The sequence below is a fragment of the Sinohyriopsis cumingii genome, chromosome 3 (genome assembly GCF_028554795.1).
Source record: "Sinohyriopsis cumingii isolate HCF-2022 chromosome 3, ASM2855479v2, whole genome shotgun sequence".
NCBI classification, from domain to species: Eukaryota; Metazoa; Mollusca; class Bivalvia; order Unionida; family Unionidae; genus Sinohyriopsis; species Sinohyriopsis cumingii.
The window spans coordinates 82,777,431-82,794,716 of record NC_142963.1 but is presented as its reverse complement, the minus strand read 5'-3'; the positions used below and the strand labels follow the sequence as shown (position 1 = coordinate 82,794,716).

The window sequence follows — 17,286 nt, the reverse complement described above, 5'->3', positions numbered from 1 at the left end:
TTCATTTTTAGAACTTAACTTTTACAGGCACCATTTAGCCTGCTGTTGTGCCTTTAAATACTAGTAAATACATTGGCCATTAACATTTACTTATCTGGTCCATAAGCTTTTAATGGTTGGAAAGGTTTTCATGAAATTTAGCCAAAATATATACCGGACTAGACAGTGTATCATGTATCCTAGACAAAAGCTTGTAATGTATTTATGTAAACAAACAATGCAAATTTGGGACCTCTGTTGCTCTCCTGCAATGATTTTAACTCCGATTTCCAAGCATTGTTGCACTGGTTATAATTTTTAGCTGAAGGTTTTTAAGTATTGGAAGATGTTTTTGCATAAAATGACAATAAAAATTAAAAGAGCTTCCCTTAAAAAAAACAATTAAACTAAACAATAAAATATAATGCTTCTTTCTGATAATATAATGTTTGGTTTGATCTCTTTTTTTTTTATCTCACCTCTGCCAAAGGTCAGCTAATTTGTAATCAAAGACTCACTAACCATCATTAGCAACCTTTGATTGCATTAATACTTATAACACCTCAATAAATATTGTGCCTTTTTTCTTTCAACTCTCCAAATTACAACGGTAATGTAATTAATTTACAGATTGTTGTTTACACATAAGCTGGTGTGTAGCAATACCTACTCAGAGTCAGATATTCTGCATGCATGATTGCACTGGTGAATAATGTTAGTTCTGGTCCCCATAGACTGGTTGTGGCTAGTTTCTATAATGTCTGAATAAATTATGAAGAAAAGCAGGGGGAGGGGTTCAAATTTATTAAGAATATTTTAATTTTCAAAAGCAGTACATTTACAATAAAATGGTATCTCTGTCCTACCTCTAGTAGAATCACATGTATGGTGTATGCCTGAGTACGGCGTGTTAACGTATTCATGGTGTCACCTTTTAACTTTAAGCTATTTTGATAAAACTTTAGCCAGGTCCACACCTTGTCATATAATGGTCATGTCCCTAGCTCAGAAATTAAGGTCATTAGCAGGGAAAAGATCACATGACTGCCATATACATGTGTGTGTGTGTATGTATGTGTGTGTATATATATATATATATATATATATATATATATATATATATATATATATATATATATCATGAGCCTTGTGCAACTTTGTTTTAATACTCCACCATATCTTTGAAGTTTGCATAAAGTGTTGCTGATGTCCATGTATCTCAATCATGTCCCCAACATCATGAATTCTGCTTCTGCTCAACAATTTTAGGACTACCCATGATGTAAACCATGAATTTATATTGGAAAGAGAAAGGTCAAGTTTAATTTTAACTTTTCTCCAGCAGAATTTAAGAGTTACTTACATTTTTTGACTGAAAACAACTTTGGCCTTCAATTCCATCACATTGGTAGGTGTATTCATGTTGTATTGAGATGTATCTAGATAACCCTACCAGCTGACTAAACTTTATTTAATATGTGACAATTTAAAAAAGTACACACAAGTGACTAATTTGACCTAAAAAAGAGTTTAAAAAATTTAAATAATGCAGAAATGAATACTGTGATGTAGGTACAATCAAGAGGGAAGGAAACATTTGTTAAGTTTTTAATATGCATTTGTGCATGTTTGATTGAAAGAGGCTGTGTGTGAATGCACGTGATAGAAAGGAAAATTTGGAGAGTTTCCTAATAAGCACAAGTTTCAAGAAAAATGCAAAACAAGCTATTGTGGGGAAATATTTGTATTTGAAAAACACATTGCATACAAACAAAAACCTTTACCTGAATACATAGATATTTCCACTAAAAAGCGAACACCTTGTCTTACAAATTAGAGAATGCATGCATTTGGAAGTTATAAAAACTTCAAGCATGTACCATGAACGTCACATTATATGCCCAGCCCATGTTTAATGGCCATTGGTGTAGGCACCAGTACATGGTTCATACAAAACTGATAGCATTTTTCCTTACCTAGCGCAAGCTATCCACAAAGTTTGGTTCAAGTCTTCAATGTAAAACAAATGTTACTGTGCGGAAACTACTTTTACTCGTTCATTAAGTGACTTTGACCTTCAACTTTTTTGACTCAGAAATCCAGTGTTCTTCCTTACCCCAAGTGCAAGTTATCCATACAGTTTGGTTCAGGTATATGATAAAGAAATAATGTTATTGTGCAGAATCCATCTTCTTTCATTTAGAGACCTTGACCTTCAAAATCAATACGTTTCTTTCTTATTATAAGTGGAACCCATCCACAAAGTGATAACTGAACATGGTGGAGAACTACAGTTACTGCGCAGGAACCATTTTTGTTCTTTCAGCAATAGTGACCTTGACTAATGACCCTTAAATAGGTAAATAGGTATGGTTCTTTTTTTCCTTATCCCAGGTTGAAGCTATCCACAAACTTTGATAACCATACTTGGTTACTGTACAAAATGAAATTGGTGACAGCTGGATGGATGAACAAAACACAGCATAACATGCTTCACTTTGTGGCAGGCATATAAATATAAAACGTTGATAAAAGAATGAATATGTAAAAATGAATTAAAACCATCAACTTCTGTGATGTTATTTATTAGAGATCAAAATAATCAAAAGGAAGCTGATTCTCTTAGCATCTTTAACTGTTAACATTAAAAGTTAGCATTACATTATGACTAGATATTTACTCATCCTTTGTTGAGACAATATATTGCCTACAACATTTGACTAGGCCTCCTGCATAATTCATTAATAGTAATTTACAACAGGTTTCATTAACCAACCTTGATCAAATAATATCTCTGGAAAATGATTCTGATGAATAAAGTTCTACATACACAAAAAGCTTGTAAAAACAGAAATTAGAATGAACACTGAATGAACAGAGAAAAATTTAACATGAACAGCCTTCTAAAATTTGATGTAATGAAAAAACACAACTTTTATTTCATAACCCTCATCATCAATTCCAAAATAATACTTAGAAAAAGACCTCTGCTGATTACCAGTATTCAGCCAAATTTACAAAACATTGACTCAATATTGTGGAATGTATTATATTGAATTTATGTACCAGGGCATCATATATACTCAATTATAAGACGAGTTCAACTGCAAACTGCACAGACCCTGATCTGCCATTGCACAAGTTTGTTAGGAGTATTTAGCTGAACAAACAACATAGACCCTGATCTGTAGGTGCATCATGCTATGGCAGATCAAAATCTCATTTGTTTACGATCTGACTCGACTTAATAAAGGAGTATATATAGTATATTGAAAGACCCATGGTCACTAAATACAGCCTGACCTGACAATGTAAATTTAAAACTCGGACTAATAGTAATGGCGATCAAAAATAATTTTGCATGCTTAATTATGCACAGACATTTCCATACCATCTGGAATTTGTGATGGGTGTTTTCCCAAAAGTAATTCCAAGTTTTAACTATTTAAACAAAACTTTGGTCACAATTCCCCTGAATGAGGGTATTTTTGTTGATTCAAACTATAATTTAAAAAAAAAAAAATATATAATGATCCGCTTTTGTTGACTGCACAACTGAAAGTTCTACATCATTTTATAAGTGATTATAGGATGAACTAATTCATGAAAAATAATCACTACATATATTGAAGGGAAAATAAAATACTTTTATTTAAAGTGAAAAACCAAGCTTTTCATGGAACAATGTGTCTTTCCACTTGCAAACCTTTCTATAGCATTTTAGATGACTGTCCAAATATTCTTCAAAAAATGCAACATTTCTTGACATTGTTACTGCCATCAGAAAAGTGAAACCTGAATCTCTCAAACTGCCAACACAGGCAAAACCTATACCATAAAAACGTATCCAAAAATCATGCTTAAATATTTACATATTTTGGCACTGTTAAGAACAATGGAGCCACATAATGGGCATGTATATACTATAGTATAATCCATAGAAATGTGTAGCACTGGAAAAATAATTTTTTTCCCCTACTATTAAAAAATTAATGTTATTGAGAAATAGCTTAAAAGAAAGTTTGGATTTTTAAAGTAACAATTAACACAAATTTGTAGCTGTTCAGCTATACCTCAAAACATTTTTTTCTTTTCGCATGCATGAGCTCATCCTTGCCAGGTGTTTGAATCATTACTCAAAATCTATATTGTCTATTATGATATGGATAAACCAGTATTCTAGATTCCAGGTTAAAAAATTATGCTGAACAAAGAAGTTAAGATGCATAGAGAATGTTCATGCCTACAACAGTTATTGGCATTGTCGGCAGTTATCAGATTGATGACAACAGTACTCTCACGCAATCCCTCCCCCAGTCTGAAGTGCTGCATGTGCCTTTACCATCTGTACTCACATACAAGTCAAATCCAACAGAAGACTCAGATAGGATGCCACATATTACACAGGCATATCTAGGTCTATACTTTTTGTCAGGACTAATCTGTTGAAAAAACAACACAGTTCTTCATCTTCCAATACATTATGTGATGGCAGATCAGGGTCTATGTTGCTTTCAGTTGTACAACATTTATATGCTATATAGAAATGTGCTGGCAGATCTGGATCTATGCAGTTTGTAAAGACTAATAAGTAGAACAAACAACAAAATCCCTGATCTGCCAGCACACAGTGAGTAGGCGATTCAGGTTGATGTTGTTTACAGCTGGATCAGACTGGTATAAAAATGGTACGTTTGCTATACTGGTTTATACATAAAGCACACCCAACTTCAAGCAGCTTACATCTAGCTCAGTCTTTGCACAATGCACCAGAAGATCAACTCCATTAGTTTAAAACTGCTAGTAACAAGAACAAGCTGCCGGCAGAACTTGGTCTACTCTGCATTCATTTTGGTATGTGTAATAAACACAGGCTTATAATGTATCTAATATAACACTGGCCTAAATATAGTACTGTAATCATCACAAAAGTTTGGCCACAAAAATTTGATTAATACACCAGAAAAAGAAACTATTAAATTTACAGTGATACAGTACAAACCTCATTATCCAAAATTTTGCCTACTTTAGAATCGAGAAATCACCAGAACCAAGATAACTAACCCAATGAAAAAGCAAACCATCTGCTGTGAAATGATGTAAAGTTATACCACTTTATCTATTTAAAGATTTATTTTTGGTTATAAGTGACAATTTTATGCCATGCTGATGCACACAAAATGATGCAGATATTTACAAACTGAATTTATAGATTTTAGCTGCAATTGTCAAGGTTACCAGCTAATGGGGTGCCACAAGTTGTCCTCTTCGGAAAAGATCAGCACTGAGGTTGTCATTAGGTCATAGTTCAAATGTAAACAAGACTAAATTGGCCAGTAGCCAATGAAACTTTGAATAACAACTGACTGACAGCTGATGCTAGATAAGCAAAGTTGAGCAAAAATTTCCAAAAATAGAAACTGAATTTGTAAACCTCTTCTAGGAAATGCAATGTGACATGGTGTTGCAAGGCCTTGCAACTTAATGACAATTGATTAATCACTGTGTTTGGCAATGCTTTTTTTTTTGGGGGGGGGGGTGATCTAAACATTACAATGTAAATAAAACTTCATCAAAATTTCAGATAATATTCCACTTCTTTCTTTATCAAAAATGCAATAAAAATGACAGTTTAGCTGTGTCCAATCCACCATTATGAGAATGGCACTAGTTGCCTGCGAGGACATTTTAAGTGCAGTGAAGTCTCTTCCATCAGCAAGCTCACATGAGAGGGCATCTTTATGCAGTCAAAATGCATTGGATCTAAATTTGCACTGTGAGTGGAAACATGAAGGATAAATATGTCAAGTTTATGCCCAAGTTGTACATGTTTAATCTTAATGAATGCCATGCATCAGACCCATGTAGATACAAGACAGGGCAGAATCAAGAACAGCTGCTGCACCTTAAAGAGGGCAAAATGTCAGCCTCATATCTGGATAGGGACAACACTAATTATGTTTTGGTTTCTAGTCCAGGAGGACAAATAGCAATTAAATTTCTGTAGAACCATGAACATAATTTTGATATATTAAACACATTTACTGGTAATTTGATCTGGATCAATTTCATTTTTTTCCCCTTTCCCATAAAATCTATAAAATCTTAAATTAAATGGATTTGCTACAGTCTTTCCAACCCCAGTTACTTTAAATCTTTAATATACCAAGTGTATGTTTTATTTTCTTGCAGTTTATTAGATTCTAGTTTTGAGAACTTTTATTCAGTACCATATAGCCAGTACTGTGATGGCATGCCACAAAACAATGTACATACCATTCTGCCCCCTCCCATGAGTGATCTGGAAATCTTCAAGTTACAGCACAACTTTTGCCACGTACAAATGTGACTTCATGCAATCATCGTCAAATACCTTGATAAATGGGTTATATGACAATTGTATGGAAAGAAACACAAATTGGTTAGTAATGTGCACAAAACCCTCAATCACAATATGTAAATGATATACTCTTAGAACAAAATACACAAACCATCAAACTATACACAAGATGCCTTCTATTATATTATACTTACAATCACACAAATGTTTTTAAATTAATGCAAAACAAATGAAATGAAACACCTCAAAGCAGAACTAATATACATACAACTTTAGTCCTTTCTCCACAAGAGTGGACACTTTTAGTGAAGTTCTTACTATCCTACCATACAGCAGATATATTTTGTGGTACATTTAGCAAATATGTTGGATTTAAAGAAAAATACAAACTTATATATATAGTATTCTTTTGCCAAATTTTGTAACACCAAACCTTTAATCCAGTGACAAGACCAGTAATATTTCACTCAATCAACTCTACCATTTACACAACTCCCAAGTTTTGATTTTTCCAAAGTCCAGTTAGATACTGTACAGTATTTATCTCACAATAGGCCCACTGTCCATTTTTTACCAAATTCAGGCTAATATTTACAAAGGAAATTTTTTTTTCAAATAATAAGCCTGGTCACATCTGTTTGGAAAATGTATCAGGCTGACCCCCTGGTCTTATCATGGGAGAAATACTGCAAGTAGGATTGAATATGCATCTTTTAACATTTATTTACTGTACATACTTACAAGTCAAGGCAAACTGAAAACAACAAAGATCCTGACCTGCAGCAGCATAAAGCACCTGAGATCAGGGTCTTTGTAGTTTGTTCTACCAATAACTCCAATCAAACTGCACAGATCCAGAACTGCTGGCACATTATATGACAGCAAATATGGGTCTTTGCAGTTTGTAGTTTGACTCAACTTGTGAGTACGTATGTTATATATTTGCAATAGAGACAATTTTGGAGTTTTGCATGTATTTTAAAAAGATGCAGATAGTATTGTATTAAGTACTAAAATTGTTTAGTTTCATAGTTATATTCAAGGAAACAAAAAATCCAATCTTTTGCACATTTTCCATCCTCAATTTAATTTTTTTTAAAAGTATAGCATAATTCGCTAAAATTATAATCTATAAAAGATTCTGATATTCAAAATCACTAAAATAACCAGCTGTATGACACTTGAATGTAAAGGAAACAAGGTCTATGGTTAATGTTTTATCAAAGAACAACTAGGCACGTTTACACTGTAGACTTCAATGAAGTGGTGTTTGCACCAGACAAGTTGACACTATACTTTAATCAGGTGATGTGTACAAGTGGGCCTGTGTCGTTAATTATCCCATATTATGGTAATGGTTGTTAGTAAAAGATAACATGTTCTTAAATTATTACAAACAACAAGAAACACTGCCTAATTTAACAAACAAAATACAAAAAAAGCATTTCTGGACATAGGCTGTGTGTTAGATCAGAGGTCATAAAACCTCAACAAACACTGCAATGACCATACCATTAACTGGCATAATTTGTCAAGCTTACTGATTTGTCATATGCGACATTATTCTGCCCACCATCCCAATCTTAAAACTGGTAAAGCAAACATTGCAACAGCTTGAAGACCCTGCACGTTTCCCAGCAAATTTTATTCCAAGATGGATTTAACACAGTGGTGGTTAACGTGCTCTACACCTGTGCAGGAGTACTGGGCCTGAGGCTTGGCCATGTTGGCTGCCATATTACATCTGTAGGCAAGATACTTCATTGCCCAAATAAAGGTAAGTACTGGACCTGAGACTTGGTCATGTTGGCTGCCATACTGCATCTGTAGACAAGACACTTCATTGCCCAATATAGGTAACCAAACCTCCAAGGCAAAACAACTTAAATTGGGCTTAGCCCAGCTAAACCAGAAATGTTGTGCGTCTCTTATACGTACCTATAATTTCCTTACAAACATTATGGCACAAATCCTCAAACATTATGGTACAAATCCTCAAACATAATGGTACAAATCCTCAAACATTATGGTACAGATCCTCAAACAATATGGTAAAAATCCTCAAATGTTATGGTACAAATCCTCAAACATGGTACAAATCCTCAAACATTATGGTACAGATCCTCAAACATTATGGTACAAATCCTCAAACATGGTACAAAACCTCAAACATTATGGTACATATCCTCAAACATGGTACAGATCCTCAAACATTATGGTACAAATCCTCAAACATGGTACAAATCCTCAAACATTATGGTACAAATCCTCAAACATTATGGTACAGATCCTCAAACATTATGCAACAGATCCTCTAATATCTGAAATAAACCAACCTGTACTTAACTGACACTAGGCCAAGAAAAAAATATGTGTTTCTGCAGTTGGCTGACTGCCCCCGTTTCTCATTACTGTCCCTAGTACTTTTTACCCCATGGAAAAGAAAAAGGCTGAAAAAAATCACAAAAAATAACATTAACTATAAATAATGTTTAAAAAACAGACCTGCCTACCCTAACTTTAAAACAGTGCAACAGGAGTAACATATTTTATCTTTAAGCAGTGTGATCATCTATACTGCATTGGAGAAAGCGATAATGAAGGAGTTATAAACTTGGAAATTCTAAGCCAATAATCAAGTACAAACTCATTAGCAACTGAAATTTCATATTCATTTTATAAACCCAAAGTACTTGCAACGGATCATGCAAGTTTATGCAAATGTTGAGAGCAGTTCTAAGATTCGAATGGATATATGCTAATAATGTGAGGTACTTCAGTTATTTTAAAACACAGTACTTGCATTAATGGGAATTTAACTTTAACCCAATCTTTACCACAGTACTTGCATTAATGAGAATTTAACTTTAACCCAATCTTTACCACAGTCCTTGCATTAATGAGAATTTAACTTTAACCCAATCTTTACCACAGTCCTTGCATTAATGAGAATTTAACTTTAACCCAATCTTTACCACAGTCCTTGCATTAATGAGAATTTAACTTTAACCCAATCTTTACCACAGTCCTTGCATTAATGAGAATTTAACTTACTTTAATCTTTACAAAAATAAAATTTAGATAAACAAGAGACCCATGAAGGGACTGACTACTCGTCTAAAAGATTTGACAGGAATTCAAGATAAGACAACTTCTTCCTTTAAACTGCAGAGTGGTGACACCATCTCTGATTCTTCAGTGATAAAAAATGGTTTTCAAATTAGTTTCTGTGATGGGCATATTGGATATTTAGGTCAAAGCAGCCATTAGAAGTCTTTTGGTTAAAACCCAATGACATAATGACCACCCACTGGGGAGTAGTGACAACAAGAATTACACAACAGGCATCATGACAGCCATACTTGTTTGGACCAACTAGGTATCACAATAAGTCTTGTCATGAAAACAACATGCTGATGTAACCATCCACTTGCCAGTAGAGATAATAATATTTTCAAGACCACCACCATGGTTGAGAGTCATTCATACTGAGGGTCAGTCATTTTCATTTAGGGCCAAATAGATGCTATAAGAACTTTTCTGGTGAAATCCCATCAAAATGACTTTCCGTTCAAGAGGAGCAGCTAAAGCAAGATTTTCAAGAGAGCCACATACTGAGATTAGCGCCATTTTAATTTAGGATAAAATAAAATATTATAAAATTCTTTAAGTGAAAACCCCTTTATGATATGACCATTCATTCAAGAGAAATAGTGACAAGATTTTCAAGCTGGCCATTCTGGCAGCAGTAATAGACACCAGATCAGCACCATTTTCATTTAGGACCAAGTAGACATCTTAAGAAGTCTTTCCATGAAAACTACAAGTTTTTCTAGATGGCTATGGTGGTGGCTATATTGTAGTGTCAAGGTCATGTATGATACACTAAAGCAGGTGGTAAGGGAAAAACCTCATTTTTTTGACCCAATTTTTTTTCCACCCAAAATTTGCCTGTGGTCAAAATCTGATTTTGTGTCCGGATTTTAGACTTTTAGGCCTCAGATCTAAGCCAGTCTGGTATGAACTGTAAACAGACAGACGAGCCTTTGCAAAAAGTAGGATAAGATGGGCATTTGGAATAAAGAGTGGTCTCGATACGAAAATAATGGGTCCGCTAAGAAAGAAAAAAAGGCCAACTTTTACCCTTCTGCTCATGCGCAAGCCAAATAGTCAATGAAAACAATGTTTCTAACACAACTAGGCATTATGTTATTGGAAGTTGATTTATTAGGATAGCTTTCACAATGTGTTTCCTACTCGAATTTCAGGCAAAAATGACAAAAACCTCCAGGGTTTAATGTGTTTAAAGTAATATTGTCACTATTATAAAACCTGGCTGGCTGTGCAGAGATTTCATCATTTTACGTGATCATGCTTAAACTGGCTAATTCGATTACTTTTAGTACAAGTAAAATTTTCTCACGACTTGTGTTAAAGCATGACTTTTCACACTATTTATGAGACAATCAAAGTTTCTCTTTCAAACATGATCATATTTTTGTTTATGCAAACTCTTCAAAAACAAGGAAATCTTTGTACAGTCAGCCATAGGCGATAAAGAGACATAGTGGATCATCTTCCATGGCTTTTGATGATGTGACTGCACCTGCATGATATTCAACTGGGGATAGCTTGACTGAGAACATTGCCTTCCTATAAATGCTTGTAAACAATCAAGATGTTATTGTGCTTCTTTCAAGCACTGTAAATTCCCCAAACATGTGGAATGTTGTGTTGGGCAATCAGTAAGCTTGATTCATAGTGTATGCCAGTTAGAAGCTTCAGTAATCACAAGAGATTTATGAACTAAATCATGGTTAAATTTAAAGATAATGTGGATGAAGTATCAAAACAAGTGCCATATGAAATTATCATGTAATGATACACTGTTGTAAAATGTGACAACTTTTTGAATGCTTGATTATCACTTTCCTGAAACAAATGATACATGTAGAATACTGAAAGTATCCTTGTATCATCTTCTCTTACAACTCGATGATTTCTTAATAATTATATCCTTGAATTTCCCCATTCAGTGTTACCACAATGGAATGAATGCACTCTTAAACATCATTCAAACTGAACATAACACACCACCTATAAACATAGATCTTTAAAGTTAATGTTGTTGTGGGCTTGACAACATTTTTCAGCACACATTGGGCCATACATGGTGGCCAGAATAACTGGTGGAGGAAGAACCAAGGAAAACCCTGGTACGAACCACCAATCCATGGGAAGCTACAGGCAAGCTTTCTCACGATACCCACATTAGAGGAGCACAGACATAAGTGAGATGGCAGTGATCGGTAACAGTGAATGCTTTAGAGCACCTTGCCACTCAGGGTCCAGATCTTTATGTTAAATTATCTACATTACATAATGAAAGATTTCATGCAACTGACAAATAAGTGATTTGCATTGCCCACGGACAAATGTAAGCAACAATCGTAACTGATTGTTTACTACATAGACATGTTTACTAATGCATCTTTGATAACACCTTTAAACATGGAACTATAAACTTAATTACCCAAGTTACATACAAAAATTCATGTGATTAAGTAAAAACTTAATTCTAAACTGGTGTTGTTTTTCTTTATGGCATGTACAACTGGATGAATGAATACTGACTGACTTGTAAATAAACTCTGAAACTCTATGGTATGACTACTGCATATACTGTACTCCCTCACTTCAGTCTCCTTTAATAAGGTAGGTATGGCCATGAATGGCATTATAGTGAGGAGTACTGTATTTATTTCTCTATTTAATGAAATCTCTCATCTAGAACAGGGCAACTTAAATTTTACAAACAATAAAGTGTGCCCATGGCATGTGGTTTGATGTCTGATGCCAATGAAAGGCTACTTTAATTCCGTGTACTCATTTCTGGCCAGGGATGTGTAATAACAACTGGGTTATTCTTTAGTCTCAAAAGAAATAAAATACACTTTTAAAGAAAGTTTTTTTCATCTACATTTCCAAGACATCAAATACTAGACATGTATGACTGCAATGATAAAATATTGGATACATTTTTGTCTTTTAGAAAACAGATAAATCAAAGCAGGTTGATCTGGAAAAGTAAGAGTTTATGAAAGGTATTTATTCTGAGACTTCATCTTGTCGAACATATCAACAGCTTGAAATCAGCAGTAGTCCACTAGTCTTGGGCTAGTAAATTGCCAGTCATACTTGTAGTTGTCATACTTTCAATAGTCCAATGGCAGGTAAAGTTTCAGTTGTCACCAGTCAGCTAGTGAAGATGGACTAGTGAAGATTCAGCAGAAATAGAAAATGTATAAATCTATTAGCAATTTTAGCCACAAATAAATTGATGTTAAATTATCTCTGAATGTAAAATTTAATTTGCCCTTAATAATTAACAATAATTACAATAATTACTTGTAATCCATAACATATACATATCAAGTATTTTTTATCGGACTTGTATTGTCCTTATGGAAAAACACAATATACAAATCATGGTATGACAAAAATCTCCATCTTTCTCTGATATTCAGACTGTAATACTGTAATATTTTCAATAAATCTTTCAAACTGGAAATAAATTCCAAGCTATGACCAGAAATTTATACAAATCAATTCCCATCTTGACTTGGTCAAATGCTGAAAATTGTATCAAAATGTCCATTACTGGAAAATTCTCATAAAAGAGATATATAAAAAAATCTGGTCCATGAATCCATAAAACCATCAATGCCATTCATTTGAGCTATTTTCTGGTGAAAGAAAATGTCTTGACATGATAAATCCAGAAAGTAATGACAAAATAATAATTCATGAACATGGTATTAGAACATAATAATTCATGAACATGCTATCAGAACATCTTCATGGTCTTGTTTCCATTCAGCTATGCTGGGTTCGTATAATTTTTGTCATTTTTCATAATAAAAATGTTAACTTGTGAATTCATTTTCTTGAAATTTAAAAAATTCTACACAAACAACAATACAAAAGTAAAGATGACTTCAGCACAAAGGATAGCTCCTACTGTACAATTCATTAGCCTTCAGCATGCTTACAACTGTAACAGAGAACAGCTAATGTGCTGCACAGTGCACAGATATACTGTTTCTGTAATCAATTCATATATGCAAAACATGTACTTGTATCACTGACAGTTAAGAAAATTCTCTGATGCCATTACATATGATAAATAGAGATACCGCTTTCACAATTTACATAACTATATATACTCACTTATAAGTCCAGTCCATCTGCAAACTACATAGACTGATTACGTAATGTGCCAGCAGATGACATAGACTGATTACACAATGTGCCAGCAGACGACATAGACTGATTACATAATATGCCAGCAGACAACATAGGCTGATGATATAATGTGCCAGCAGATAAGAGTCTATGCTGCAAGTTCTATCAATTATTCCAAGCAAACTGCATCGACCTATTATGCAATGACAGATCTGGGTCTTTGCAGTTGGAGTAGACTGTAAGCGAGTGTATATGGTAATCACTAATCAATATTTAGCATATGTCATGATAAAGTATTTTTTGTATCATGAAAAACCAGCCTGTTACCAATATCTGCCATCTATTATGAAATAAATCTTGGGCAGATATCTAAAAGGAAGTCACAATTTCAGTCTGAAAACTGTTCCTTTTGCCAGTTGTATCAATTAAAATGCTTTTTTACCCATTCAAAGTCTTGGCAAAGACATCGTAATGACTTGGGAGTATTCAAAGAAATTAATTCACAAGTGAACTGAAGCACTATCACAAACCAGTTTTCAAGATAGCTGCTTTTTCAAAACTTTTTTTAGGGGGTTTTCTGCAAGGGTGTTGATGCATTTGGCATGGCAATTGGCACATTATAATGAATAAAAATTATCTAAATTAATACATGATTTGGCTCTTGGAGTCATTTTATTTTGCAGCAAATTTAAATGTTGGGGAAAGAAGATGATAAGTATTAATAATTTATTGATACTCTGAAATGAAACTGTTCTGTCCTTGATATAAGGACAAAAGGTGTCCAAAAATAAAAAATTTTGACTTCAAATATATCTTCTATTATTATATTTTGTTCATTCGTAGGAATATTACTTTAATAATAACAGCAATATGTCATCATTTTCTCTTATTCATTAGCTACTCTGACTCCCTAAATCAGAATGATTTGGATATGTATTCCATGTTCATAATTACTGGCCATATCTGGGCACCAATACCACAACATCTGCATTATAATTTTTCCCTCAAAAACACAATTATTTCAAAGAAAAACCAAGCTGCTTGTTTCAAAATAATTCATTTTTAATGGCAAGTTCTGATCTTTTGAAACCTAACCTGGTTTTATTCTCGAAAATACTCACTATAATGGTTATGATTCCAAGGTCACTGGTAAATTTCCAGTGACCTTGGATCCCCTGACCTCCCACTACATTACCAATATTTAACTAGTTATATTGCAGCTGTTGTAAGATGGAATTACCCTTTTTTAGAATGTGGTGGCTGTCAATCAAGTATTGCACAACATATATTTCAATGGTTCCCTGACTGATATCTATACAGCTATGTGTGAATAAACCAATTAACAAATACCTCGTTGATGTGTGGGTTTGGAAAAATGGGGTTTATTAGCTAAGTTGGTTACCTATGCACTTTCAACCATACAACAATTACAATTTTAAACCTTTACAGCTTCAATGATTTTCATTCAATAGTTACACTAAATAATTTATCATAGCATACTCTGAGTGGACGTTGCAGCTTTTAACTAACCGGCATCACTCCTGTAAGTTGGTGTACACATTTAGGAAGTATTACAGCAGTGTCTGTTAAAACATTCCCTCCTCCCCCCTCCCATGCACCATCTGAGGCAGGCAACAGCAGTAAATTATAAACTCTTGGAGCTATATTTTCCAAAGATATATTAAGTCTGACCCTAAACAATTCCAAACCATAATTCATTCTAGATTATAATATGCAATACCTCAAACAGTATTGATTTTGGCACATGGAGGATTACTATTTGCAACCCTCAAACAGTATTGTTTTTGGCACATGGAGGATTACTATTTGCAACCTGACAGACAATATTTCCTGATGAGAAATTGGTACAGCAACTAACTATGTATGCTGAAGAAACTGCTATGCCTATATGCAACCGAATCTTTCTGCAAATCTTTGTTTGTATGCTTGCTTATAATGGCTGCCACAGAGGTACATGAAATTTCCTGAATCTCCCATGATCCAACTGTATGCATCTTTATTTCATGTAGCAGCAGTTAACCATGAATGAACTTTAGGTTTCAAAATTATGAATTTCATGAAAATCCATCAACAGTGTGCTAAATCAGGTTCAGAATAGTGGATTCCACAATAAAAATATTAGTATCTCTTTCCTATTGGACAGTAAAGAAAACAACAATGAATTTTCAATCTGATTGAAGTAATTATATTAAATTATATACTGTTAGTAATGTGGATTGGGATGGTGTTGGGAACTGTTGTCAGAGTGGGTGTTTGGTAACTTTCATTAGAATGCACATTTCACAAAAGTTTCAAGTTTACTCTGGCATTTTTAGAATCAAGAAAGGTTTTGAGAAATTTAAGGCAACTTTTAAAAATGGGGTGGTGCTGGCAGTTCAGCTTGAGCAGTGGCAGTATACTTGCTTAGAACCTCTGAAGTTCAGCATTTGATCCTCAGTTCCAGCATAAAATATTGTTACCTATCTAAAATCAGAAACACTGCAACAATGTTCAGCTCAGTCTGCATTTATATTTAGACCTAGTATGTCACGACTATTTTGTACAAGTAGTTAGAAATTATTCCAAAATCTGATTGTAAAATAAATTAAGCATAATAATTTGAGTATTATTAGTATTTTAAAAAGTATTAGCCAAAAAAATATTTGACCGAGGCCCTCTGAATGAATGGCTGTATAATTTAACTTGCATAGATGGAAATTCACAAATGACTTTAAGGCACTGTCTTAAAAAATACAGGTTAAAACTGGCCTGCAAATATTTAACATATACCTCATCTAAAACTTCTATGAAAATATTAAATAGAACCTTTCCTTTCAGAAAAATCCAAACTTAACAGTTCCACATGGTATGTCCAAATGCAGGAAATTGAGATTTTTTTTCTTCCATCACACGGAATGAAGAAATTAAGCCACTTCCACGAAACTGTAAATCGATGTCCATTATTCCACCAGACTATTTTTTGTCTTCATAATCCCTCCTTAGTTCATCCTTCTACAGTAGTAACCAAGTACCTTACATTTCTCACACAAGTGTTGTGGATGCACCTTGCTCTGGTCGGAAACATCCAGTCCATCTGGCTTCTCTAGAGGGCGCTGCAAAAGAGTTGGTATTGTGCAATATTTTTCATGTATGTCAGAGATGCATTGCAGTGGATCCATGTTTTAACATTACAAATTATCTTTCACAGAGGAATTTATACAACAGATGATGTGCATGTTAGGACCCAACCATTTAATCGGAAAAGGTGGTGTGGCCTGCACTTTTTGTTTGAACCAGATCATATTTCTTTTGCTTTTAGCACAAAATAATACATTTTTGTAAACTACTAATGTGGATATATTGATGGTTTTTTTTCGAAGTTTTTTATAGGCCACACATTTTTTTTCTCTAAACAATCACAGGACCCTCTCCAGAAAATGAAATTGTTGGTCTCTTTTGACTTGATCAAAGACAACACTTTTGTTTCCTCTATAATTCATGTACAGCAGGGTCCAAAAACACATACTGTACTAGAAGTGATGGTGCAAGTAATTGGAGGGCCTCCCTCCCAAAATAAGTGATGCTATCACTGTGGCCACAGAATAAATGGTGAAGGATAGGCAAGGGTGCTGTTTAATGACTGAATGCTCTTCTTTTATTATCATGTTGGAAAAGTTGTCAATAAAGCACTTTTCTAATAAAATGGTTCTCTTTTCTGTATA

General features: G+C 34.0%; 1 protein-coding gene across 1 annotated transcript in view; it reads right to left on the bottom strand.

The window, feature by feature from the left end:
* Positions 1-1,707: 1,707 nt before the first annotated feature.
* Positions 1,708-17,286, bottom strand: part of LOC149803205 (zinc finger CCHC domain-containing protein 24-like) — an 86,369-nt gene continuing 70,790 nt past the window's right edge. Inside the window, exon 4 of the mRNA XM_089952829.1 lies at positions 1,708-16,677. Coding sequence (XP_089808955.1) covers positions 16,564-16,677 — 114 coding nt within the window. The 3' untranslated portion in view covers positions 1,708-16,563. The remainder of the gene's footprint in view (positions 16,678-17,286) is intronic.